This window comes from Tasmannia lanceolata, unplaced genomic scaffold (genome assembly GCF_043159265.1).
Source record: "Tasmannia lanceolata isolate RefF3 unplaced genomic scaffold, GAP_Taslan_0.1 ptg000015l, whole genome shotgun sequence".
Taxonomy (NCBI): Eukaryota; Viridiplantae; Streptophyta; class Magnoliopsida; order Canellales; family Winteraceae; genus Tasmannia; species Tasmannia lanceolata.
Genome location: NW_027518692.1, coordinates 44545732 through 44573679, shown reverse-complemented (window position 1 = coordinate 44573679; position 27948 = coordinate 44545732). Strand labels below are relative to the sequence as shown.

The window sequence follows — 27948 nt, the reverse complement described above, 5'->3', positions numbered from 1 at the left end:
ATTCGATACAGTTTCTTTACAGTTGAGTCACAGTAGAGGCGGATTACTGAGCAAAGAGAAAAATCCCCTTACAAGTGAATCCATCTATAAAACAATGGAAAACCAACATGATTTTGACGTTGCTTCTATTACAACGAGTTTTATTTTTCCTTCTACACTGAAGATTACTACAATTTCCTAATCACTGTATTCTGAAGAGGAGGATGCTGTGACTTCATCCTCCTCATCCCCATTCCCTTCTCCATCTCCATGCTCAATTCTATCATCATCTTCATCCATAAATCGAAACCCATCCACATCCCTCCCTTCATCTTCCTCAGCCTCATCTTCTTCCCCTTCCTCATCTCCATTCCCGTCTTCTTCCTCATCCCCATCCCCATCACCTTCCCTGAGATCCTCCTCGCTGTCTTCCCTTAAGCCAGCTGGCTCTCCATTATAAATAATGTTATAGTCCATTCCCTGATCATCGTACTCATCAGCTGATGTTTGAGCAGCGTCATCGGAATCAGATGGCCCTGCACTGTTTTCATCCACATACATCTTCCCACTTTCTTCACCATCCAATTCCTCCCTTCTCGGCAATTCCCTGCTGTTGATCTGCTTGGCCCCACCTCTACCATTGAAATCAAATGACCCTAACTGTGTCACCTTTTTTACCACCTTATTATTCTGTGGTCTCCATCTTCCCCTGACTGTGCGGCGACCACGCCTACGGCCTCGTCCACGTGTCTGACTTTTCTGTCCCTGCCTCTGCACAGGCTTTGTGCTATTCCCAGAATTTTCCTTGAGAGATCCTACTCTTAAGCTAAGACTTCCTCTTTGCCGCCTTCCACCACGACTGCGGCCACGTCCCCGACTGCGACCACCTCGACCACGTGCCAAGCTACGTCCACTGCTCCCAGGATCAGCAGCCCAGTTATCTTCATGCTGATATTCGGGTTGCTCTGGAGTTTCAGCAGGTTCCAGCTCTTGGATATTCTTAACAACAGCATATCTAGATGGTACTTTCTGTGAATAGAAGAAGATGAGCATATTCCATCATACACAGACCATTAAAAGGCAGCTAAGTAAAAAAACAAACTCTGATCCAAGAACAGCCAGAAAGATTCAGAAAAGACAAACAAACCCAAAACTTTTTAAGTACACTTCTGCTTAAAAATGGAAAAATGACATTGAAAGAACTCTCAAATTCAAAGGTTCAGTGATGAACTCAACTTGGTTGTCAATGGATTGAGTGCAGAGTCCCAAATCCCAATACAAAATTCATGAGTGAACTCAGTTACGATATATTAGATAATAAGCGCACTTTTTTTGTAAGTACATCCTACCTTACTTGGGTTTGGTGAAAACAGTGAAGTTTTCAGTGCAAAAGTGCACTTGTTATTCTTATGGAAATGAGAAAACTGTCTGCAACTGTGCAAATATGAAATGTAAAACAAAACAATTTGGAAATTTCAGAAAAATCAGCACATCTATTTTTTCCCACCTTGTTTAAGCTAAAATCTGTTTTTAAACTCAGAGCAGTTATCTAAAGTTTCCAGCAATACTCACAATGAACTCTCCAGCTTCCCTGCCTTTTTGAGACTCCACCACCTTCTTGTGCAGCATGTAAATAATGGATGAATCAACTTCCAGAAGCCTTAATGCCACGGCAGCTGTGGTTGATGGTACCCATGGGAGCACAGGAACCGTTTCGGGAAGAGAAGAATAATCAACAGCACACTCCAGTGTAGAGGAACCCATAAGTTCCTTGGTTGTCTCAAAATTTGAAGACAAACAGTCACGTTTAACAGCACCTTCCAACAGAGTCAGGAGCTGCAACGACAATTACAACTATATATCATCTAATCTTTTGAGTTAATACAACTGCTAATTATTTTATTTAAACAAGCTTATAAGTATAGCAAACTAAAACTGAGCTAACAAGCACCACACTAGCTTGGCATCACTAATTTTGAAAGATAATTGATATTTAAAAGAGGATCATTTAAAAAAAGGATATTTAAAAGAGGATGGTACAAAGCAGAAAGGGCCGAGATAATCCCACAAAACCCTAAAAACAAAGATAGAATTACAATATCACAGCAGCCACAAGCTACCAATACATAAGGTTTCTCTATCAATTCCCTGCCTTGCTAGCCCATCTTGATAGTGCCCCTAGGAATGTGCCAAGCCTCTAGTTGCAGGAGAAATATCAGCCAATCTTCAAGGACTCAGCTTAGGCTTTGATGCATAAGAACAATGTTCTTTTTGCCCCCTAAACGTAGTCAGGTAAGGCCCCTAAACGTAGTCAGGCCTATCACGCCCTTATTAGTCTTGAGTGAAGTTCGCTTGCTGCTCGCCCCTATCTCTAAAGGTCAGTGGAAGGGAAGAAAACATGGTCACTCCTTATAGGAACATGGCTCGTTTAGTCACTTCACTCGCTGCTTCGAGCCAGCAAAGGACTGAAGTATAGGGGACAGGAAAGGTAAAGAAAAGGGGCCGTCGTTGGTGCGTAACATAGCTTTCCTATGAAGATCTTTCTTGGTGCATAAGCGAGGCTTAGCGGTCGAAGTAGGTCACATTGAATGAAGAGGAAAGGCAGTCAGAAGAAGAATTCTTTCCTTCCCTTTGGTCAGTAAGTCAAGATATCATTCCTACAGTCGAACCCAAGAGATTCACTTTGGAAATACGAAGACTGGTTAGGAGAGTGTAGTTAAAAGACTGGCTCCATGCTCCAACATTACCCCATCTCAGTGTAAGACAAGTGAGCTAGCTGAGTGCAAAGTGACTAACACAAGAAAGAACACTAGACCTTCACAAGAGTACAAAAGAAATGCTTAGAAAAAAAATTGATGGGGAGCATCAAGTCCCATTAGTCATTCGCAATAGGGGTAAAACTGTCGATTTGGGAGAGAGGGGTGGGGGTGGGGGTGGGGGGCTAGATGTCTGTTTCAATTAGGATCTTTGATTTTCTTTTCATTTACGTTATATAAAGGGTTTGGCTTGTAAAAGCAGATCACGATTGATGAATGAAAATTTTGAAAGCTTTGAAGTCTCTTCTTTATTGTGTGAATTCATGGCACATGCTTTCCAAGTGAATACATTCGATAAAGGGTGTGGTCTTTCCTAGGTGGATTCCTTTGGTAACCCTTATTCCTTTCTATACGTTTTTAATTCCTTTAAGGGTCTGTTCAGTTGCGCCGTTTTGGCGGAAAGGAAATGGAAAAGCGCACCGTTTCTGCAGAAATGCACAAAAAAAGATTGTTTTGTTGCACGGATTCGGAAATCGCTGCGACCCACGTGGAATCCGAAAAATATGACGTGTCCACCCACTTTCCCCGCTTTGAAGTCCGTCAATTTGTATCGGATTTGAGTACGATTCCGAAGGAAACATGCCCATCGGGAATGTAGTCGCAAAAACGAAAAAAATGCTCTACAAAAAGAACGTCTCCTTCTCCAGCCCTCTCTCTCTCTCTCTCTCTCTCTCTCTCAGCCAGGCCTCCTCCTCCAGCCCTAACCCTAGCAAGGTAAGATCCCCTTCACAGATCCTCTCTCTCTCTCTCTCTCTCTCTCTCTCTCTCTCTCTCTCTCTAAAGTACTCGTTTCTGTTTCTGTTTTTTATTTTTATTTTCGTTTTTGGATTCACTCATTCTGGACGAAGGTGTGGGGTTTTTTCACCATTGTTAATGGCGTTTTGTTTCCACATTTTTTAATGGTTTAATGCACGTTTTAATGGTGTTTTATCGCCATTTTTTAGGGGTTTTCTCATCAGTTTCAGATGGGAAAAAAGGATGGGTTTCATGCACATTTTAATGGGGATTTATCGTTATTTTTTAGGGGTTTTCACATCAGTTTCATATATGGGGTATTTTCTCCCTTTCCTGTTTCATTTTCTTTCTTTTTTTGAAAAGATGCTTGATCTTCTTCAGAGTGTTTTTTTTTTTTTTTTTTTTGCAAAAGTTTTTTGATTTATGGTTTGTAGGGTTTAGGGTATGCTTATTTTAACTTTTCCCTTTCCTGGCAACTGAATGCACACACCTCCAGCTTTTCTTAGCTGATTCTTTTCCTGTTCTTTTCCTACTGCCACGTCATTTCCGTTTCCGCTGCGCAACTGAACAGACCCTAAATATTCTCTTCATTTTTGTTCTTTCCTTTCCCCCTTCCTTTTCCCGGAACGTTTTTCAATTCTTTTGTTATCCTCTAAGCGTTGGTTTCCATACTCGTCCGTTATTCTCAAAACTTGATTCTTGGTTGTAGGTCCTTGATCTTGACATCTTGGATCTGAAATTTGTCAATATAATTGTGTTTCTTGAATCTAAAACCTTTGTTGTTGAATCTGAAATCTGAGGCTCAAACCCAGGGCTCTATATTCAACCCCTTTGAATTATATAGCATGAAAAAATGCATGTATACTACAACGAGAATGCCACAAATTCCTGACATAGATCTCCAACTGTGGAGCTCTCACCTATTTATAGGCCTTTGGCCCTTACACATATGGTGTGCATTGTGCCATGTGGTAGCAATTTAATGACTTCAAGAACATTCTTGAACTTTCAGGCCCCTTCACATCAATCACAACATCTACGTACAAAGAAAAACTCAAACTGTTACTAGAATCTCTCCAACTCTGGAATAAAGGAATAGTTGTGATTTCTCTAGCATTTTCTAAGTATCCATACTCTTTTACGACTAAGCTTCTCTAGAATTTCCCAACAAGTTATACTCTATGAAGCTCAGTTAGAACCTCTTCCTTAGCTTATATAAGTCGTTCAAGTAGGACCAACGCTTAGTGCATGACAATGCTCTCCAATTTTGTTGATGTACTGATCGCGCCTCTACCAAACTATCTCCTTTGATCCTTAAATGATTCTTGCTTTGTCGAGAATATTGATCTTCCATTGGAAGCTCAAATTGCCTTGGACACCCCAAATGTCCAATCATTTTCCCCCATCAACACTTTTGCGCCAAGAGTCTTCTCTTTGCATATTCCTTCCTTCGTCACGGCTTCAATGAAGGTGAACTCCTCCTTGGGGGTTTTAGTTAATTGTAAGGCTGGTTTGTATCAGTTTGAGTAAATTGGTTTGTACATGTGCGAATGATATGGTTTACATTCTTTGAGTGATTTCATTATGTTCGCTTTCATAAAACCTTATTTTAAAGATAAAAGAGTATGTTTGTGTTTTGTGTTTGCTTGCTTTAATAGAGTCCTTGCGTTTTGGTTTAGATAGTTGAGTCGTGAGTATTAGACAGAGGCTATTTCATTGAGATGTCATGATTGCCGAGTTAAGGGTCAGTGAGAGGTTATCTCCCTTTTGCTTACACTCTTTGAGTCTTGTAGCGTCATTTCATTGTGTTGCTTTTTGTGAATACTCTGCTAGAATCGAAAACCCAAAAAAGCCGCTTTACTTTGTTTTCGGGTAAATCAAAATGTGTTGTCTGTCCAGCTTTGGCATTCGCATGTTGCACACGCTCTGCCAAAGAGGGGCATCTGTAGACACCCCACCAAACCCTAATAAGCTCAGTTAGGATAGAAACTCTATCAAACTAGTGTTTTAGTGTCCCAAATTTGTTCCTACAATAGGTTAGGGACTTATTTAGGTCCCCATATATTTCATCTGAATCCGTCGCTGTTTGCCTAGTAAGCGAATAAAGTTCGTAGTGTAGTGTAGAAATAAGGGTGGCAATTTAGCCAGAAAGGGGGGGTGCTGGGACCTGGAAAGCTAGTTCAAATTTACTGCGGTGGGCTGTCCATGAAGATATATGTGTGTGCAGATTAATGTGTAGCATAATTAGGAGGTGCATTATCCAGGAGCAGGGCAGTTTGGTAAATAGGGAAGATTCTTTTCTTCCTTTTCAAGTTTTGTTTAAAGTCTAATATAGATTAATGAAGGGTTTAGGGTTAAGGTTAGTTGGAGAAAATCCTAGAAAGCTTCCTTGGAAGCTTCTTAGGTGGTTAGAATTTCTTTGATCCCAACCCTAAAACCAAAAAGCTGATTTGAAGGGCTAGGATCAAAAGGAGGGAAAGATATTTTTCAGAAAATTTCCCCTCTCCATTATTACCCGGGCCCCCTTTTATGAAAGAGTTAGTTACAAAATACATTTGGTGGCTGTCTGGAGGAAGAATAGAGGGTGCGAATATATCATTTCCTTTTTCTACTTGGGCCACCCTTTGTAGCTAAAAAGAGTAGTCATAAAAATGCACTAAGGGTGGCTGTCCTTTGAAACAAAAGGGGTGGCGGCGAATATATCATTTCCCATTTTCTTTAAAGCCCAAATCGATTAGGGTTTGCAGGGGGAGCTCCTCATTTTTGGGCGAAAATTAGAGACAGACGACAGCCATTTTCTACTTCATACCACCTCCGATCATCTTCTCCACCACCCTCGCCACCATCATCTCCACCATTCGTCTTCATCACCACCTCCATCTTATACACCCATACTCCGGCAAACTCACGGCCATTGAATCCAATCATCTTTGGCATCACATTCTCCGGCGAGATCCCTGCAATCCAACCACCATTCGATCATCATTTCTCAACAAATCTTTATTCTTATTTCCCAAACCCACTTCAAAACCCACATTTAGCTACCATGACTTTCAGCCACTACCACCATCTTCCTCATCTATCACCCCATCATCAGACCCTAACCCATTTCGTTAACCCCAACCCAGATTCGACCACCCCTACTCCCAATTTTCAGCCATTACCTAGCCACCATTCAAACCCTCTCCACCATCTTCTCCGATCCAACCTCATCTCCATTACCACTCCTTTCAAGCTATTCCCGGATTTTTAAAACCCAAACCCACTTGGATTTTCTCTCTAACAGCCCCAAAGCCCATTCGTTGCAGAGACAGAAGAGATGGAGCCACCTCGGCATCATCTTCTCCGACCTCAAATCCGACCCCATCTTCTTCCCTTCCCTCCTCCACCTTCTCAGCCACCAACACCATCATCTCCACTGTTACAAACCCTTATCCTCATCTAACCCATCTCCAGATCCTAAATCTTTGAAACCCATTTCGTTTTCATTTTTTTTGCAGAGACAGGATCTGGAGATGGGTTAGATGAGGATAGGGGTTTGTAAAAATGGAGATGATGGTGGTGGCTTATGGTGGTGTTGGTGGCTGAGAAGGTGGAGGAGGGAAGGGAAGAAGATGGGGTCGGATTTAAGGTCGGAGAAGATGATGCCGAGGTGGCTCCTTCTCTTCTCTCTCTGCAACGAATGGGCTTTGGGGCTGTTAGAGAGAAAATCCAAGTGGGTTTGGGTTTTAAAAATCTGGGAATAGCTTGAAAGGAGTGGTAATGGAGATGAGGTTGGATCGGAGAAGATGGTGGAGAGGGTTTGAATGGTGGCTAGGTAAAGGCTGAAAATTGGAAGTAGGGGTGGTCGAATCTGGGTTGGGGTTAACGAAATGGGTTAGGGTCTGATGATGGGGTGGTAGATGAGGAAGATGGTGGTAGTGGTTGAAAGGGATGGTAGCTAAATGTGGGCTTTGAAGTGGGTTTGGGAAATAAGAACAAAGATCTGTTGAGAAATGATGATCGAATGGTGGTTGGATTGCAGGGATCTCGTCGGAGAATGTGGTGCCAAAGATGACGGGATTCAATGGCCGTGAGTTTGCCGGAGTATGGGTGTAGAAGATGGAGGTGGTGATGAAGACGAATGGTGGAGACGATGGTGGCGAGGGTGGTGGAGAAGATGATCGGAGGTGGTATGAAGAAGAAAATGGTTTTGGTGATCGAATGGTGGTTGGATTGCAGGGATCTCGTCGAAGAATGTGGTGCCAAAGATGACGGGATTCAATGGCCGTGAGTTTGCCGGAGTATGGGTGTAGAAGATGGAGGTGGTCTAAGAAGCACGGGTACGGGTACGACACGACACGGGTACGCGGGTACGTGATTTTCCAAAAAACCCGGGTGCGGGTACGTTCAGGTACGTTAAATATAATAATAATTTTTATTATTTTATTATATATTTATAAAAATTAAAAACAATTAAAGAACAATCAAATTACAATTAACATCACCAAAATAGCAAAATCTAATATTACTCCATATTTCATAAGTTCCAACTTTAAGTACAAGATGTTACGATCGCATCATTCATTAGATACAATGTCCGTCACCTCATCTCCAATATCATCATCTACATTATCGGTAAAAACAACGGCTTCCAAATCCGGCTCATCGAGTGAAAGGCTAGCAACTTCAAGCACCCCAACATCCTCAAAAGAGTCAAATGAATCTCCACCTATGTCCCACATCCTCGTCTCTCCCTGTGCATACTGTGGAGATCGTCTTGATAGAAGAAGATTACTATGAACAAAAACCAAGTCCTGGGCCCGTTGTGGAGTTATCTTGTTCCTTATCAAAGAATGCACAAAGGAGTAAGTGCTCAAATTCCTCTCGGCACAAGATGAAGACGAAGGCTGCATAAGAAGCTTCAAAGCTAAGCTTTGAAGCATAGGAGCACACGTACCGTGGACAGCCCACCAATCATGAGGCTCTAAAGTAGCTCGGTCATTGATGGAATCAACGTCGTTGAATAATCCAGACTTCATAGAGAAGTGGGCAAACTCCACATTAGCCTTCGTGCGATCTGCTGAATTGGGAAAGTACCTTTTGAGGCACTTTACCCTCTCTGCATAAATCTCTGTATCCTTATGTGGAGGAACACGATTTGAACCGGCACTAAGCCATTCTTCGCTGTAATACCTTCAAGAATAGAAAAAATAATTTAGTTTCATGTTAAAAGTGGAAATAAAGTTCACAATGAACATAACTATTAATCTAAATAAAATTTGAAGTCACCTAACCTTGGATTCAATGAATGAGCCAAGCAATGAAGCGAAGTGTTGCTCTTGTTCCAACGATCAAAAAGAATTTCTTGCACCACTTCATAAAAGCTAGACTCTTCTTCTTTTCTCTTTGCTTCCTTCTTATAGATTGCCGTCTTCACTTTCTCAATCATCGTGTCCCACATATCATAAACCAAATGAAGACAAGGCTTATCCGTGTCACACTCTCTTAGCATGTCATACATAGGAGATGTAAAAGAGAGTATATAATCGATAGAATCCCACCAAATGTCATCCAACACCTTCTCTTTCACAAACTTTGCTTTTCCTACGTCATCATCTCGATAGCAATTCCATTTGTCACTAATCACCATCGATTGTAGACCTTGCTTTAAGAGTTTAAATCTCTTAAGTATCACAATAACACTCGCAAAGCGAGTCTCGGCAACGGAAAGCAACTTCAAGCTATTGAAGTCGTTGAATATGGCCAATCTCATCGAATGATTCATGATGAAATTCTTCACTAGCATGACATCTCCCGCAATATCCGAGATCCAATTACATTCTCCATAGGCAATTTGATTTACTTCCACATTCTTTGCCGCACAAATGTTCTTCAAAGCAAGATTGAGTGTGTGCACCACACACGGGGTCCAAAATATGGAAGGAAATTGAGCTTCAACAAGTTGTCCGGCCGCCTTGCAATCTGGAGCATTATCGGTAACTACCTGGACAACCTTATCATGTCCAACCTCATTAATGACTTCCTTCAATAAGTTAGCAATGAAATGCTTGTCTTTTGTCTCCCCCGAACAATCTATCGCCTTAAGAAACATAGCTCTACCTTCCGATACCGCCATGAAGTTAATGAGAGGCCTCCTCTGTGAGTCGCTCCATCCATCACTAACAATGCTCACGCCTTTCTCCTTCCACGTGTCTCTAATAGGTTGCAACAACCTATCAATATTAGCCCTCTCTCTTTGAAGTAGAGTTGTCCTAAGCAAGTTGTACCCCGGAGGCAAATACCCCGAAAGTGCATTGTTGGCGGCAAAAGTGTAGGAACTAGCATAGTAAGGGTTTCTTGCTAGGTGAAAGGGCAAGCCACCGGAGTAAAACATCCTAGCAATCTCGGCATGTAGTTGATCACGGGCCGCCATGTTGAAAGCTTTTTCAAGTGCACTCACATTTCCACTTGTCTTTCTCTTCTTCAAATCATAACTTGGAGCCACAAACATACTTGTGCAACCCAATGATCCAGTACTCGACGATGGCAGCAATGACACTTTCTTGGGAGCATTTTGCTTCATAATCTCTTTGCATTCTTCCTCAAACCTTTGCAGTGCAAGTAGATCACTTGCTTTCACTTTAGGACATGGTCCGATTCCTTGTCCCGCTATCTTCAACAAGTGCGCCCTAACCCTTGTGTAGGAGCTACTGAAACTCTTACTGCAAAAATTGCATTGCCACCTCACATTCCCTCCACCCTTAGGATCTTTATCAAATCTAGAGACATGCTTCCATAAAGGCTTCGACAAATCTTCATCAGTAGAAGACGTATGTGCGGCTTGGGCGGCGCTACTAGCACCGGATGAAGACATTCTAAAATCTATTAAACAACAAAAACAATTTTAATACGCAACGTTGCAACCCAACAAAACAAGGGACTCTAATTCTCAATTACACAAATTGAAACAAACAAGGTTACAAGGCAACACCAATTGTAAATTTGTATACACAACCAAACATACCCATGTAAATTAAACAATTGTATACACAACCAAACATACCCATGTAAATTCAAAAGGCAAGTGGCAAATGGCAAATGGCAAATGGCAATCCAATGCAATGCAATTATAAATTTATAATGAAGCAATTTTAGACTCTCAAGTCTCAAGTCTCAACAGGTATTGGCGTATTGCATCCAAAAATCAGTTTTGGAGTCTCAACAGAGTAACAGACAACAGGTATTTGCACCCAAAAATAAGTTTTAAACTCTCAACAGCCAACAGGTATTGCACCCAAAAATCTGTTTTGGACTCTCAAAAGCCAACAGGTATTGCACCCAAAAATCAGTTTTGGACTCTCAACAGCCAACAACCAACAGCCAACAACCAACAGCCAATAGGTATTGCACCCAAAAATCAGTTTTGGACTCTCAACAGCCAACAGGTATTGCACCCAAAACTCAGTTTTGGACTCTCAACAGCCAACATGTATTGCAATCAAAAATCATATTTGGATTTTGAGAACAGATTGTGAGTCCGAAGCTGATTCTTGGACTCAAAATTAGATTCAACAGATTGTGAGTCCAAAAATCTGCTTTGGATTCACAATCTGTTTTCAAAATCCAAAACAAACAGGGCCCAATAATCTGTTTTGGACTCAAAATCGATTGACAAAATGACAAAATCCAAAAAATGTTCCATCAAAATCCAAAACAAACAGGGCCCAATAATCTGTTTTGGACTCAAAATCGATTGACAAAATCCAAAAAATGTTCTCAAAATCCAAAACAACAGGGCCCAATAATCTGTTTTGGACTCAAATCGATTGACAAAATCCAAAAAATGTGGTGAAAATCCAAAACAAACAGGCCCGATAATCTGTTTTGGATCAAAATCGATTGACAAATCCAAAAAAAAAAAAACAGAGAGAGAAAGAGATACAGAGAGAGAGAGAAACACAGAGAGGAGAGAGGCTGAGAGGCTGAGAGAGAGAGAGAGAGATAGAGGCACAGAGAGAGGGAAATAGAGAGAGAGAGGCTGAGAGAGAGAGTTACAGAGAGAGAGATAGAGGCTGAGAGAGAGAGCACGGGGAGAGAGAGAGAGAATCACAGAGAGAGAGAGAGAGAGAGAGAGGGTTACCTTTAAGGCTTTAATGGCCGTCGGAGGGAGGGATTCGCCGGAGTGGAGAGACCTCGTCGGAGTGGAGGGAGCTCACCGGAGAAGATGGGTTTAGGTAGGGTTTTGAGAGAGGGAGAGAGGGAGAGAGGGAGAGATTTGGGTATAAATCGACGGTTTTTTTTACCTTTTATTTGTTTTCTAAACAACACCCCCCCCCCCAATATGTTATAAAGCCACCCCCTTAAGTAGCTGAAACACCCCCCTTTTTAATTAAAACCCACCCAAACGTGTCGGGCACGCGTGGGTGCGCACCCACGACGCACCCGACACGCACCCAAAACAGAAAAATTTGTTTTTTTTTTTTTAAATGAGGGGTGCGCACCCGGGACGTACCCGCACCCCATACGTGTGGGGTACGGGTACGGGACCCCCGAGAGAGTACCCGTGCTTCATAGGAGGTGGTGATGAAGACGAATGGTGGAGACGATGGTGGCGAGGGTGGTGGAGAAGATGATTGGAGGTGGTATGAAGAAGAAAATGGTTTTGGTCTCTCTCTCTCTCTCTCCCTCTCTCTCTTTAATTTTCGCCCAAAAATGAGGAGTTCCCCCCTGCAAACCCTAATCGATTTGGGCTTTAAAGAAAATGGGAATGATATATTCCCCGCCCCCCTTTTGTTTCAAAGGACACCCACCCTTAGTGCATTTTTATGACTACTCTTTTTAGCTACAAAGGGTGGCCCAAGTAGAAAAAGGAAATGATATATTCGCACCCTCTATTCTTGCTCCAGACAGCCCCCAAATGTATTTTGTAACTAACTCTTTGATAAAAAGGGGGCCCAAGTAATAATGGAGAGGGGAAATTTTCTGAAAAAATATATTTCCCTCCTTTTGATCCTAGCCTTTCAAATCAGCTTTTTGGTTTAAGGGTTGGGATCAAAGGAATTCTAACCACCTAGGAAGCTTGGAAGCTTCCTATGATTTTTTCCAACTAACCTTAACCCTAAACCTTCATTAATCTAGATTATGCTTTAAACAAAACTTGAAAAGGAAGAAAAGAAACTTCCTTATTTACCAAACTGCCCTGCTCCTGGATAATGCACCCCATAATTATGCTACACATTAATCTGCACACCCATATATCTTCCTGGACAGCCCACCGCAGTAAATTTGAACTAGCTTTCCAGGTCCCTGCCCACCCCCATTTTCTGGCTAAATTGCCACCCTTATTCCTGCACTACACTACACTACAAACTTTATTCGGTTACTAGGCAAACCGGGACGATTCGGATGAAATTTTATGGGGACCTAAATAAGACTCTAACCTATTGTAGGAACAAATTTGGGACACTAAAACACTAGTTTGATAGGGTATCTATCCTAACTGAGCTTATTAGGGTTCGGTCAAAATGGGGTGTCTACAGCCACTTTCTCGATTTGTCCTTGTGACTTTATTTCTTTCTTCCTCCACCTTCAATATCGTGGGTCTTAGACTTCTCTCATACACCCTTTTTGTGACCTCTACCAACCTCTCAGATGTTGCCAAAGAAGTTAGGTTCTACAATGCAAGTCCTCAAAGATACTATTACTCCGCATCTGGTTGCAACTCATTCATGACGACAACGTGTTTATCTTTGCTTGCTATAAAGAGGAAGGTCAAGAGTAGGTTTCACGAATAACTATCGGCACTCATGAATTGACATTGTGCTTGAGCCACACTAATTTCTTTTGAGCCAAGTGCTTAGTGTTCTCATGAAGGCATGAGCCTTTTGTTCCGTTTGAGATCCTTCCATCTCTCTATCGTGTAAAATCAAAGAGGCGATACAAAGTATCTGGAAATTTATACATCTACTAGCATGGAACCTCGTTTTCAGTATTTATATGGAACAGATTTAGAGGATATCAGGAGAGCATACACGCACCCCCAAAGGCCAAAGGTCACAGAGAAACAAGCCAAACTACATCAACAGTCTAACCCTTAAGTACATGAACGTAAACAAACAAATATATGACAACCTTTGAATTAATATGAGGTCCTTGTTGTAAGACACATTTCAAGTTATTCTCAACATAGTTAACGACAATAGTTGAATACATCTCACATATTTAGAAATCAGAATAAACAAGAAAAGAAAACATACAAAAAAGAAAAAGGAATAGCATAGTTCATTGTTTAAGCAATATTGGAGAGCCAAGAAAAATTAAGATAAAGCAACTACTAAAAAAATAAAAAATTATGAAAACCTGAAAAATATCTTCTGCCGATGATGAAGAGTGCAACTTTACACCCCAGCGTTTGCGATATACCTCTGTCCAAAAAGGTTGAAGAGCATCTGGTGGGATGGAAGCCTGAAATTTAATGAGTACAAATGTAGTCTAGATCAATTAGAAGTTTGAACATTTTACAAATAAACAAATATAGTAAGAAAAGACAACTGTAATGGACAACTAAAACATAATAACCACACATACAAAGAAAACACTTGATAGATCAATAAAAAGTATTTTCCCTCCCACCTCAATTAAAGACAATTGTGCCTTAAGCAATCGGATCCTCACAGGAAGGGAAGAATTAGTACCATGGAAGTTCCCATCAGAATTCACCTTTAGCTTCTCTTCACATTGAACCACATGTTCAGGAAAATTCACATCAAAATTATGAATGGTTTCAAATGTCATATGGCAAGAAGGGCAGTGCTTGTCCTTGAAAAGGTATAAATCATGGCAGAAGTCACAATTAGCCAGCAGCTCAGAGCATCTTATTTTTCCATATTTCATGGCACATAATATAGAAGGATTAAAACATTCTTTCCATAACCATTTCTGTAAATCTTGGTATCTCTTCAAAGCAGCACTCTTCTCACTTTCATTCCTCCCGAGCTCAATTCTGAACGATGCTGAGTGCTCCAGTGCATCAGAATTGAGACCACACACTGTACTGATAGGGCTGTCAATGCCCATTGTGCAGTCTGGACTGCAAGCCATTTCAGAAGCTTCTACTTTATGGGGAACACCAGTTGGGTCCAAAGTGTTGGTGCCGAGGAAGTTCCTTCTGATAGTTTCTCTGAAAGACATCTCTATTTTTTGCATCATCGAATATAAATGGGATTCCCTAATGCCACGTGTATCCAAAGAAGCTAAAAGGGCATCAAATGCCTGCATGTACAATAAATTAGGTAATGAATAAGCAATGAACTCACAATGTATTGAATGAAATTAAGATAGCATCAAGTTGAAGAAAGCGAGAGAGAAAAAACCTCCAATATGAAGACCATCGACCACAAAGTTCTACAAATAGATGTATAATAAGGCAAAGGCAACATGATATCTTTTGACAAAAAAAAACTTCACTCGACACTTCACATATGTCTACAGATGCTTAGGTTAACAGCCTGGGATGCTGGCTTCTTAAAAAGAGCAAGTATTATAACACCATTAAAACAATTAGAACTTAGAAATCAATGCCACAAAACATTCCTTTTCCCTTATACTAGATGGGTTTCGCTAACTTCTAATCTATTTCAACTTTCAAGGTATCCGCAGTTAGCAGCAATATAGTACCCTACCTGTGTAACACGTATCAACAGTAAGAACAGATCATGTTTTCCTGTTCTAGCAATTCATATAGCAGACTGAGTAAAATAAAAATAAGAATGTACTGAAAATGCTATCCTGTTGACATAAATTTTATCTTATTATGTGCAGTATAATTCATACAAACACGGCTGGATAAGAACAAAAATAAATACATATGAACCATCTCAACAGAAACGAAATGTGATAACAGGCACCTGGTAACATCAAAAGAACACTTGGAAAACAAAAGTTGAAACCATATGCTGGTAGATGTTTCCAGGGCTTCGAGTTAGTTGAGATATTCTTGGAATTTTAGAACCAAATTACTTCATACAAAACCACACTGTATAGGGAAAAGACAAGTGAAATCCAACTACATATACTGGCAAACAATTATATTTGGTTCCCCAGCTATTGCCCTATGACATTGCACTTACTCGCAATCGTGAAGAGATGGTTGCTGCCCAGATCTACACCACTTAAAGAGAAACTTGGGTGGCCCCCGAAGTTATTTAGAACCTTATAAATGCAAAGTCTTCCTCACCATTAAATGCCTCATAAATGTAATTTTCTATATAGCTATTAAATAATTTATACATGTAAATTTTTCTACAACTATCAAATACCTTACTGATGTAAATTTCTTTGCAACTATTAAATACTCTTTTTTACCACATAAAAATCAGTCATAAAAGCACTTCTTTTTCATATGAATAATGTTTGCACATAGTGCGTGCCATTTTTCTCGTATAATAAATCCAAAAGATGCAGAATATTCATTTTTGAAGCATTATTTCAACTATATTAAGATACATGTAAATAAGGAAAAATATTATGAAAGTTTGATATTAACTACCTCCTCTGAGTCTATAAGCCTCCAGCAACCATCTTGGGACTCAAAAAAGATCCTTCCGGAACCAGGATCACTTCTAGAAGAAGATGTAACAAACTGCCAGTAACGATTACGCCTGCGATCCTGACCTAGAGGCAGAGACCTGTATACATACATCTCTTCTGCCCTGTGACCAATATAAGATTTTAACTGTGAACGAGACTTTTCTGCCGTGCATCCATATTGTTGAAACGGGGAATTATCTGGAGCTGTAGAAAACTCTTGCGCTAACAAGTTCCTCTCAGAAGGTACGTTATTAAGATAATCCTGGACATTGAGGGGATCAAGAATTTCATGCTTGGTTGCTGGGTTCAGGGATTCGTCACTATTCTTGTTATCCAGACCAAGCAATGGGCTTTGACTGCCCTCTACTGCCGCACTAGGCAGGTTTGTCTCAGTCTTGATCCCTGTAAAAGCTGAATGTTGCAACTTTGTTACGTACTCTTCTTTCATGCGTCTTTTATCCAGTTGTGTCTCAGCCCACATTTGTTTTTTAAGGGCATTTGCTGCTTCCAAGCGTTCCTGCAGAAGCCATCCATTAAGGTTACAGATGCCAAAATGGAATCAATCAGACAATGTGTTTGAAAAAAAGACCAATATCAATCAAAAGATTACCTCAAGGATCACACGGATCGAGTTTCCTTCAATGGCCAAACCAATTAAAGCAGCAAGGGCATTAAGACGCTCCTCAACAGTAAGATCAGAATATTCTCCTTCCATCAGCCCCTGAACCCATAGTTCACCAGAGTTGCTTTCATCAATCTCTGTCCCCTCTTGATCGGAAGTACTTGTCCCATGACAGTTTCCAACAACATCAGGGGACTGAGTCTGAGTGTTGATGACTGCTGAACTGCAAGCATCTTTGGAACATTCCAACGGAAATGGAGCGAAAGTCTTCCCCATGCCACCCAGCCTACTTTGTGGAGTTTCTTCAACTTCATCATAGACCGTCTCCCCTTTCTCACTTCGTGAGCAAGCTGCTGATTGAGCAATTTTTATTTTACTTGAACAGAGCACCTCCTTGTTTGGATTTCCCATTATTCCTACATCATCAATTTCAGGATCATCTTCAGAATCTCCATCTCTTTCAACATCGTTGGCATATTCTGTGTTCTTTTCAGCCCCTTCCGAATCTGAAAGCCCACTTTCAAATATCTGTATTTTCTCCCTGGCAGCAGAAAGTATTGCATCGGCGTCAGCAGGATCCTTCCGGAAAGCAGGACGCACACAGTATGTTGAGGGGGCTGTTCTTTCAAAAAGGGTAGCATCCCTTGACAGCGCAGCAGCAATAGATGCCTCTGGTGTCTTGCTCGTTCTAAGGTTCCGAAGTCCAGATTTCTTACAATGAAATAAATAGAGAATCAGTGTAACAGCTCAGAGAAAGTGAATAAGGCAATGTAACATTAATGTGAACTACCTGAATTTTGTCTGCAACTTGTAATATCGTTAACCCCTTGCTTCCCTCGAGAGACAGAACATGAAAAGCTGCAAATTTGACTGTTCCCGGAGTCAAGCGATGCCTGGATCTACGATGGTGAGAGAAACCCTTTTCTTGCATCACAGCAGCAGCACTTTCAGCGGCTGCACCATTCCGTAAAGTAGAAATTATATCTTCACCATCCTGACCCTGCATCCACAAGAAAGTTAGCCTACCCATGTGATCGCAAAATGGCATAAGCATACAGATGGCAGTAGAATTTTAATGGGATTATGGGAAGTAGTTTGGAACAGAGAGAGGAAAAAAACCATAGTTAGCAGAGTGGGAAGCGATGCGGGAAGCGAAAGCGGGAAAAGCGAGGGGTTTAGAAAAAAGAAAATGCGGTAAGTGAAAAGCTCTAGCAAAGTAAAATGAAAATGTGTGGGATGCATCATTGAAAGTCAACATGAAGCAGCATTAGCAAAAGGTGCAGAACAATATGATGTCCTTCAAATGCAAAAAGGAACACACCTCATTGTCATCACGGTAATATGCCCGTTCAACACTTCTTTTCTTCAATTGTGGCCCAAATCCTGCAGAAAGGGCAAATTGTCGTAATATTTCAGGCCAAGTCAAAGGATTCAAGTTGTGCTGCCAGCTGCGTATATCAAAACCCCATGCATAAGCCTGGAAAAGAAAATAAACTTTGAGCATAAGGGATCCAGACAGGAAACAGAATGTAGAACAAAAATAAATCAATCGATGAGCAGCATGCAGCTTTAGAATACAACATACCCCCTCAACAATCTGTGGGTGCCCACCTCCAGGATTAGCAGCACAATTTTGGTTGGCTCCCAATCCAATAGAGGGTGTCCTTGCGACATCTTCAATGTCTTTGATGACGGATTTCAGAAGAGCAACATGTATCTCACCCAACAACCTTGGATCCTAAAATCGTAGGAGCAGTTTGAATACCAAAATTGATGGATACAGAAATCTGGACTGAAGTTTGTAACAATTAGAATGCAGATTTGATGAAGAACTCACATAATCATGCAAAGCTTGAACAAACTCATCGAGAGTAAATGGCCAAAGCCCAAGAACATCGGTAAATGTAATTAAAAACCTCCAAACCTGAAATTCAATTAAAATCCTCAGAGGTTTGCCCCAAAAAGTAGTAACTAGCGCACGGGTTTAAGTGAGACCTGATGTCTTACAAGCAGATGGGAAAAGAGAGAGAGAGAGAGAGAGAGAGAGAGAGAGAGAGAGAATCTGCCCTCTCATGAGCACATGAGATACTGAAACCATGATGGAACTATAAACTAAGTCCCCAATGTACAGATAAAATTAACAAAAAAATAATAGATCCAGTAATTTAGATGCAATTTTGTCAGCACTATCAGACAGATACATATTTGCATCATTATTAGTTTGAATATTGTCGGAATTTCAGCTTCTAATGGTATATGCATGACTTCCTCAACATTTACACAAATGTGAGTAACCAACAAAAAGTATCATGAAAGATAAACAAGGATACCATCAGAAGGTTTCCAATGTTCTCCTCAGAATCAGACCAAGGCTGAACTGCAAAAGGCCTTCTTAACTGAACTGACTTGGGAGGAAATGTGCTCAACATATCTGAAGCACAAAAACCTTGTTATAGCGGCTGATCAGAAAACAAGAATTTTCAGAATGTAGATATGCATCAGCAAGACATGCAAGCTCATCAGAAAGACTACATAATGATCGCAACCAAATACAGATATGCAACACGTACCTCTAAATAACTCGAGCTGCTCCAAAGTGACACTATCAAGGGAAACAATTGAGCGTAGTCCTTTGCTTGACGCAGCCAACTCCATAAGTTCTAAGCGTTCATCTTCAATAAGCTCCATAGATTCTCTAGCAATTCTACGAGCAGTAGCCCTCTCATTAGCAGCCTTGAGTCTCGCTGCCTCCTTCTCAAGTCGCAATTCTTCTTTCTGCCTGACTTTCTCAGCCTGAATTCAGAAGGCAAAAATAATGACCAGTAACCCTTAAAAAGACATTTTCTATCACTGTAGTATGTTGTGGTGCTCTTCTTACTCTCAGAGATTCTTTCTGCAGAAACCTCTCCCTTCGCTCATTTTCACGCTTTTGCTCCCGTTGAAATCTCTCGTCCTCTCGTTGCTTTTCACGCATCAACCTCTCCTCTTCCTTCTTTCTTTCACGGTCATGTTTCTCCATTTCTCTACGCAATTGCTCCTCTCTCTTGAGATACAGAATTTCAAACATCAGTTTGGAATCAATGCAAAGCATAGAAAACAAAGAGTTAGAGAGACACGAGATGCACCTTTCTCCTTAAAATATCTTGTTTTTCGAGCTCTTTCCTAATCCGCTTTTCATGGGCTTCAACTTCCTTTGCTATTCTTGCTTCTTCATTCTGCATGTGCTTAAAAATATTTCTATAAACGACAATTAAAATCTTAGGTTAAAAGAATAGATTTTGTTCTGAAATAATACGGATACCTTTTGCTTTCTCTCCATCAGAGAAGCATCTTCATCATGACCAACTCGCCTGTCCGATGATACAAATGGACTCTCTAGTCCAATGTCTGGGTGAGCAACTAACTGAGCATCACTTCCAATGTTCATAAAGGAATTCTTGAGTCGAACACTGTCATACTCTGTTGAACCTGAAGAAAAGGCACGGCCTTGCCTGCCTTGTTGAGACAAAAGACTAATACTTGACAGCTGACCTTGGACACCATAACCTGTGGCCATCTGTTCGTTTCCATGCAGAAATGGTTCTCCAGTAGACAATGGGGAAGCTTTGGCACTTGAAGGATCAACTGAAGAGTCGTAAAAGTGAGATGGGGCAACTCTTTCGTAAGTCTCAGATCTGATTGGCTGCTCAGGAAGAAACTGATATTCATGTAGAGCTCTTGCACCAGATTGAGAATGAACGACATGAACACTTCCAATATTTTGCTTTCTTTTCCCAACAGACAAACTTGGTGCAAAATAAGGTTCCAGATTGGGCAAGATTGATGATGTCTGCAAACCAGATACCAGGATAAGATAAATCACAATTATGAGAAAATTAGACACTTTAAAAAAAAAAGAACTCGAACCATCATATCAATCATACGTAAAATGTCACAATCAATGTTGCTCACCAGTTCGAGAAAGATCCTTTTTTTCTTCTTTTTTTAGTGGAAAATTAAAGAAAGAAAATTGAAAGATCACAAGTATGGTGTCCTAAAGTGTGGCAATTATGGTAGCCTGAGAAAAAGAATCACTAAATAATCAAAGGTCCAACACACTGTAAATCCCAACAAAGAAACAGAAAAATGGCAACAATGTGAGCAAAGACGGCTAACAGTGTTATATGGGAATCTACAAGACACCATGCCAAGAGCAAAAGAAGGTGGGCACAAGCTCTATGCTAAACTTTGTTCCGGTCCATGTGGGAAGCATCATGGGAAATGAACATGAAATGTTTTTTTTCCCATCTCTTTTTATGAAGATAATAAAATTTGCTAAACAAAAGAGATTATAAAGGCAATTCATTAAGGCAACAAGGGTCCAGATTACATCTGAAATCAAGTCACTCCCGTGTTGGCCAACTTGTCAGCAAGGTTGTTAGCACTCCTCGGGATATGAGAAAAATAAACATATCAAAAATCTCATCAGTATATGCAGCAAGCCTCTACGGATCCAAACTAATCCCATGCGCCCCAAAAATCATATTAGATGAAGCTCCCTGCATGTCAAGCCGACCTCCCATACGATCACAGAAAATGTGCAACCCAAAGTGAAGAACTAGACAATGATGAGAGACACCGGTGTACTGCTTTTCAATATCTGTTAAAACTGTGCTATGAATTCCATATAGTAATGGTTTCTTTAAGTTGGGCAAGCCGTTCCTTTATAAGTGGGGACTGTTTTGCTTATTTCTGTTTGGTTTTACGAGGCATCTTGTTTCATCTTAATGATGTAGTCTTTTTCTTATGCTTAGCAAAATCCTTTTTGTTGCCACTCAAACACAATTAAAAATAGCAATGGTGCACTGCACACATCAAATCATCTCATGAGAGTGCAAAGAATATAAGTTGCAGGCAATATGACGAATGCTGGTGGCAGGTAATAACTATAAAGGCTTGTAAAGAAGGAAATACAAAAGCTAGATATACAATTAAGACTGAAACAAACGTAACCTACTTATTGTGTCAGTGGATCCAAATGAGTAAAAGGTGATAACATAAGATTTCTATACATATGCACTGAAAATGAACTCTGAAGATATTATCGAGCTCTTAGGGCCCGTTTGGATGCTGAGAAGATTTTGATTTGGATTTCTCACATTCCAGCCCTTTTTGTGTTGTGATTTGGATCCGGATCAAATCCTTGGATTTCCAAATCAGCAACTGACAATGAAAAAAATCAGATTTCCAAATATGCTGTGGAAATAAGTAATTGGAAATCCACGGGTAGTTTCCTTCACCCTCTTTGCTCCTCAACCTCTCCCCTCCAATAGGAAGTACTCCCTTCCCTCTCTCTGTCTCCCTCAACATGAGGTGGCAGCTCTATTCATTTTGTATTCAAAACTCAATTCCAAATCCAAATACAAAATCTGAGGTATCCAAACGGGCCCTTAGTGAATTTCAAATATCTAACTAGTGGCATGCCATTGGAGGCTGAACAAACAGCAATATTCTGAACACAGAAATAAATAACCAACTTTGATAGAGTTTGCATCTTGTCTCTCAAATACTTTGCTTTCATAAGGCCGGCCTGCTTGGTTTTGCTGCCCCATTATTGCTTCTGCACAGAGTGACAAAAAATGAGAGAGTAGAAATAGAGAGAAAGCCAGCAGCCACCAATATCACATAGCTTAGCCAAAGGACATAATTTAAACTCAACTAAATAAATTACTTGTCTGCACAGCAATAAAATGCAAGACTCAGTGTACTTGTATGACAGTCCAACAGCAAATCAATTGGAGACATAAAAGAAGATCCATGTAAGTTTCATAGCAATTACTGGACCAAGTTTAGATAGTAGCCAAGTGCCATTAACGAGAAAGGCATGAGAATTATGTACCAAGTCTTTATGAAGTTTTCTTTATTTTTATGCCAAGCAGTGTTAGCATCTGTATACATGAAAAAATACAAGTTCCTAAGCTATGATTTGTGGAAACGAACACGAGTGTCGCATGTCGACATGGACACGGAGTGTTGGACACGACAAACCCCCAAAGTTTAGAAACCGGGACAAGACTATAATATAAAGAATATATAATCATGATTTGTGGATAAAGATTTGTGTGTCGAGTTTCCTTTCGACATGGATCCAAGTTATCTGACATGGCAACATCTAAACATATAGAAATGGTGACACATACATATAAAATTATTGATTACGATTATAATTTGTAACAATATAAATATGTTATTCATTTAAGAAACTAATAAATCTTAGAATTAATCAATTATAATCTAAAACAACAATGAGATAATCAAATAATAACATATTCATCAATTGAATCTAGTTCTCTTCCATCTCCAATATACAGCGAGAAAGAGAGACCAATAGGATATAATGAATAGGGATTTGCTAGCGTCCATCGCAAAAGCCATTTCGCGGATGGGATGTTGCATGTGAGAGCAGCCACCACATGAATGAAGACAAAATCTGCAGAAAAGTGAGCCTGTGTGGCTGCTTTCACATGCAACAGCCCATCCGCGAAATGCCTTCTGCGATGGACGCTAGCAAATCCCTAATGAATATAGAATTGGGACAAGAGTTTGCTTAGGGGAGGGGGTATAATAACAAATACTAGTTAAAGAAGAGCTAAAAGAAGAGTTTATAATAAAAGAAGAGCTAATGATAAACGAGATAAACACAATATTCCATAATAAAACATAATGTCACACGACATTGTACAAAAACGTGTCCGCATGCCCACATTAACTCTAACACTTCTAGCAGTACATTTAAAAGTGTCCAAAAGAGTGTTGACACATGTGGAGACGTGTGTCGTGTCAAACACGGCACAACATGTGTGTCACCAATAAATTCGAAGTGTCTGCTAAATCATAGTTCCGAAGTAACTATCATTTTTACCAGTCAAGAGAAAATAGAAAGCATACGTGTTACCTATTTGATCATAACATCCTGTTCTATATCAGCAATCAAAAATTGAATTCTCACAGCCAAGTGTAAAGGCCATTTTTTTTAATGGCAGTTTAAAGGACCTTTTACAGACAAAAAAATGGACTGAGGATGAAAACAACAAAAAGAAAACAAAAACAGAAAAAAGAACAAGAGCATATTTCCCAGCAAAAAAATAAAATAAAAATTTCCCAGCAACCATTCAAGAAAAATATTAGAAAACAAAAACAGAAAAAAGAACAAGAACATATTTCCCAGCAAAAAAATAAAATAAAAATTTCCCAGCAACCATTCAAAAAAAAATATTCCCCAGCAAAACAAAGGATAAATCTAAATAAAACCCGCACCCATCCACTGAATAATGCATCTTGAAAATTTTGTTACGCTTTTTTGGTGAGAGAATAAATAAAATGTGACACCTTAATTTTTTCTAAGAAAAACAAGTAACCAAAATTCTTACAAACTCTTCAAATGAATTCATGACTGAAGTGAAGATCGTTGATGAAAGGCCATAGCATAGAAAATTGGTTATAATGAGATCTTAGAGGAGAGATTCAATGTGAGTACTCGACAGATTTTCCAAAGATATCAAGAAAATCCACAATAAGAATCTCCTCTAACAAGACACTTCTATTGACACTGGACCACACTAATGGGTCGGCCACTCGGCCTCAATATTTACATATCTCCACTCTGTCAAGAATCTCTTTAATTGCATCTACACATCTCCAAGGATAGTCTGCTCCCTTGTTCATACATCAGAACACATCCAATGAATCACCTTCAAGTCTTAAACAATAGGATGCTCTAAGTCTCTTGTCTTAACTAAGCGAACCCCAGTCAAGAGAGGAGGCGCTTTTGCATTGGTTGCATCCCTCTGGTTCAACGGCCCCGAATATCTACAGAATTTATTTTTTTTAATGGTAATATCTACAGAAATCAATAATGGTTTTTTTATTGCCTTCAATCTTACCTCCAAGAAAAGGCTACATATTTTATGCTCAAAGAGAAGAGACGCGAAGGTACTCTAATGCCACAAAAAGCATGCACAATTATACTGGAGAAGCTTCTCAAAATTCTCTTTATAATACCAGCATACCTAGCCTAATTTTGTAACATACAGACTAATATGCAATATTTCATAAACTGATAATTTTTATGTTAATCTAATTTCAGAATCCAAGATGGTTAAGTGGTTTATTCTTTTATAATATTTTTAGTAAAAATTATGGGAAAGTATCTAATGCAAAACAATTTCCTTCTACTGTTTCATATCAATGAAACCATCGTTGTATACATGGCACACATGTACAAGATCCAAGATGTTCATCCGAAAATCCTCATCATGGATGGGACATTACCCAAATTCAAATTGATCCAACAATCCTAATGGTTTGGAGGGGTTTTTGCTTGTTGAATGTGGAACTATACAGCCATCCATTACTTGTCCTCACAAGCCTTTGGGTTAAATTGTTAAGGTCGCACAAGCTTTGTGATGTTGGGGTGTGTGTGGATTTATCCAACAAACTGGACAAATGTAGTAGAGAAAATAAACATTGAAGAGAAGGAAGAAAACTGTTTCAAATCCACTCAAGAAGTCTGCAAGGACCTCTTAAAAATGCACTACCAAAAGAGCCCTACAAAAACGTATCAGATGGAAGACAATATGGTATTATAGGGACTGAATTGAAGCTCCTCCCACCACAATCGCAGATAACTTTGTACCTCACTTATTGTCCCTTAGCATTGGCTGACTCCGTGACAAACATGGCCTTACCATCATTTGACTGGTGTTGCCTGCGCGTGGTGTTTCAAACAACTCATCTCATCGACCAGAGAAAGGCGGACTTCTAACATAAGGCTACCTGAAAGGTTCCATTGGAACCGTCCTAAAGATAAGATAACCACCGAAAGATCTACAACAGGGTCCGAAACCACTCTTGTAGTGGAAGAATGGTTCAAAGGCAACCCGTAGCATGCAAGAATGAATAAAATCAAAAGGAAAAGAAGATACATAGTGCCATCATATTATGCTCATAGTATGAGCAGTGGTTTTTATTAAGAAAATGTTAGAACCTTTAAATCTGGGAAGGGATCAAAAAGTAATCAATCAGATTCATCTTCGTAACTGTGCATCAGGCATGACGATTGCATCGTGACTTCGGGCCTACTAGCCATCCAAAGGCCCACGTACTGCTTGCATCCCCTTTGAGCTTGACATTGTCTCGGCATGACCCTCCGCAATACCGGGGTGTCTGCCCTCCCACCCTCTTTCCCTCCTTTGTGGCCTTCCGTGGTCCACGATACCATCAGATTTTCTATTGATTCTTCATTAGCATTTGTCGCATCTACGTCAAGATCGGACTCGTAACGCTAGCATCAACAACTCAAGAAAAATGGTTATAAATATACTAAAGAGGGTGGTCATGTTTAAAAGTTAAAACAGAGGGCAGCATTTATCATCAGCCTATTTGAAACCCTCCATGTCATCAGATCAGTTCGTATTGAGAAACACAAAATAGAACTCCACGCGTGCTCCCCAGTCCCCACAGCAACCATACAAAATACAACACATGGAGGTGAATTTAATCCCATGTATCAACCTCAACAAGCTGTGGCTTCCAAGTTCCAAATTACGGTCTTAATAATATCAATCATATATGATCTTCAGTGATCTAGAGAGGCACGTTGCTCTCAATGATCGTGCAAAGATGTCAAGAACAGTACACTTGAGCAATTTTTGTTATGTTCCTAAGCAGGAAAAAAATACCATAAATATGCAACAAATGGCAAGAGCATACAGCTACAATCCAATGACAAAGAAATGTATAGAGAACTTGATACGCTAGCTAGTCACTGAAAAACAGTAATTTTATTCCAAATACTTAGAAAAATCAGAACCAAATGGCAGCAATTGACTTCTTAATGCAGACAAAATTACACAAAAAAAAGCATTAAAGCCAGTGAAAAGAAGAAAAAATTGTCATACCTAGCGGCGCCCCAAATGCATCCGGAGGCAAAGGATCAAACTCCATACCGAGAATTGGCCCATCTTCCCTCAATGCCTCCCCCAACTGTGACTCCACAAAGGCAATTGCCCGCAACTCCGATATTGACTGTGGAGGCTCATAATACCTCTTCATCATCGGCAGATCACCTCCAATTCTCATGGCAACCTTCCGAGCATCACTATGACCAAAAGCGCTCGAACCTGAACCTGACCCACCATCATTCACCTGGTCACCCATCATGGCCTCGTCTAAAGCCGTCACCGTCCCCTTCCTCGGCCTCTTCGCAGGCGTGACCTTCCGGTCTTTCAGCCGCCTGTGACAAAACCACATCTGCAATTCGCGATCCGCAAGCCCTAGGTTCACCGAAAGCTCTGCCCTTAGGGTTTCAGAGGGGTATGCCTCCACTGATCAAAACAGAGGATAGAGAAGAAAAAAAGAGGAACAAAAAATCATCACATCAACATAAAAAATCCAAAAACCGAGATATATGCCTCCACAAATCAGAGCAGAGAACAAAAAAGAAGAGAAAGGAAAACAAAACCACCAAATCAACATTAAAAAATCATAAAAAGTTACGGAAATACGTTTTCTCAAGAATCGCAGGGAAAAAAATCACCAAATCAACATAGAAAAAAAAAATCACACAAATTTCACGAATTTCAAACGAATAGATTTTCTCAAGAATCACACGAGTTTCACGAACCAGCATAGGTTTTCTCGAGAAGCTCTAATTGAGAAGGGGTCTTCATCTTCCTCTTCCTCTTGGTGGATTTTTCTCCTTCAGGAGGCTGTTTCTTCTCTCCTTCGTCGGCCTCCATTGAAACCCTAATTCCAACCTTAGAAAATGAAGAGAAAAGAAGGAGGCGAAGAGGAAAATTAGGGTTTGTGGGATGCGATTTGTGTTGTAAAGGGAAAGAAGAGTTAGGGTTGGAAAAAGGCGAAGATGTGCGGTGAGATTTGGCGAGGAATGAGAGAATAAAAATAATAATAATACAAAGACTTGAGAGGAGTAATAATAATAAGAGGTGAGAAGGATTGGAATTGTGAGGAAATAGAAAAATAAAAGAGATTGTAACAGTTGTTGCTAGCTTCCATCTTTGCTCTTTGTGAAACTTTCTTCCGAAAATGTTTACGTTACGTGAGGTTGTAATTTTTATTTGTTTTTGTGCGTGTGAGAGAAAGAGAGAGGGTTACTAAGCTTAAGATAGAGAGAGATGCCTTGAATTCGGAAGAACGACCCAAGAATCTCTTTTTTCTGTTGTTGTT

At 40.2% G+C, this 27948-nt stretch overlaps 2 protein-coding genes across 2 annotated transcripts; both read right to left on the bottom strand.

Annotated features, from left to right (window-relative positions):
- Positions 1-68: 68 nt before the first annotated feature.
- Positions 69-27948, bottom strand: LOC143847495 (homeobox-DDT domain protein RLT2-like). The gene is made up of 18 exons (XM_077356343.1): positions 27386-27948; positions 26661-27086; positions 22239-22321; positions 20024-20551; positions 19848-19937; positions 19601-19765; positions 19293-19515; positions 19053-19153; positions 18560-18646; positions 18308-18460; positions 18044-18199; positions 17513-17722; positions 16711-17433; positions 16060-16617; positions 14145-14783; positions 13872-13976; positions 1552-1815; positions 69-1008 (listed from the first exon to the last, which is right to left on the bottom strand). Exons 1-18 carry the CDS (start codon positions 27498-27500, stop codon positions 178-180), a joined length of 5457 nt encoding a protein of 1818 aa, XP_077212458.1. The 5' UTR covers positions 27501-27948; the 3' UTR covers positions 69-177.
- Positions 7737-10938, bottom strand: LOC143847496 (uncharacterized). Its single transcript, XM_077356344.1, has 2 exons — positions 8807-10938; positions 7737-8705 (listed from the first exon to the last, which is right to left on the bottom strand). The coding sequence occupies exons 1-2, from the start codon at positions 10384-10386 to the stop codon at positions 8090-8092; spliced, it is 2196 nt and encodes a 731-aa protein (XP_077212459.1). The 5' UTR covers positions 10387-10938; the 3' UTR covers positions 7737-8089.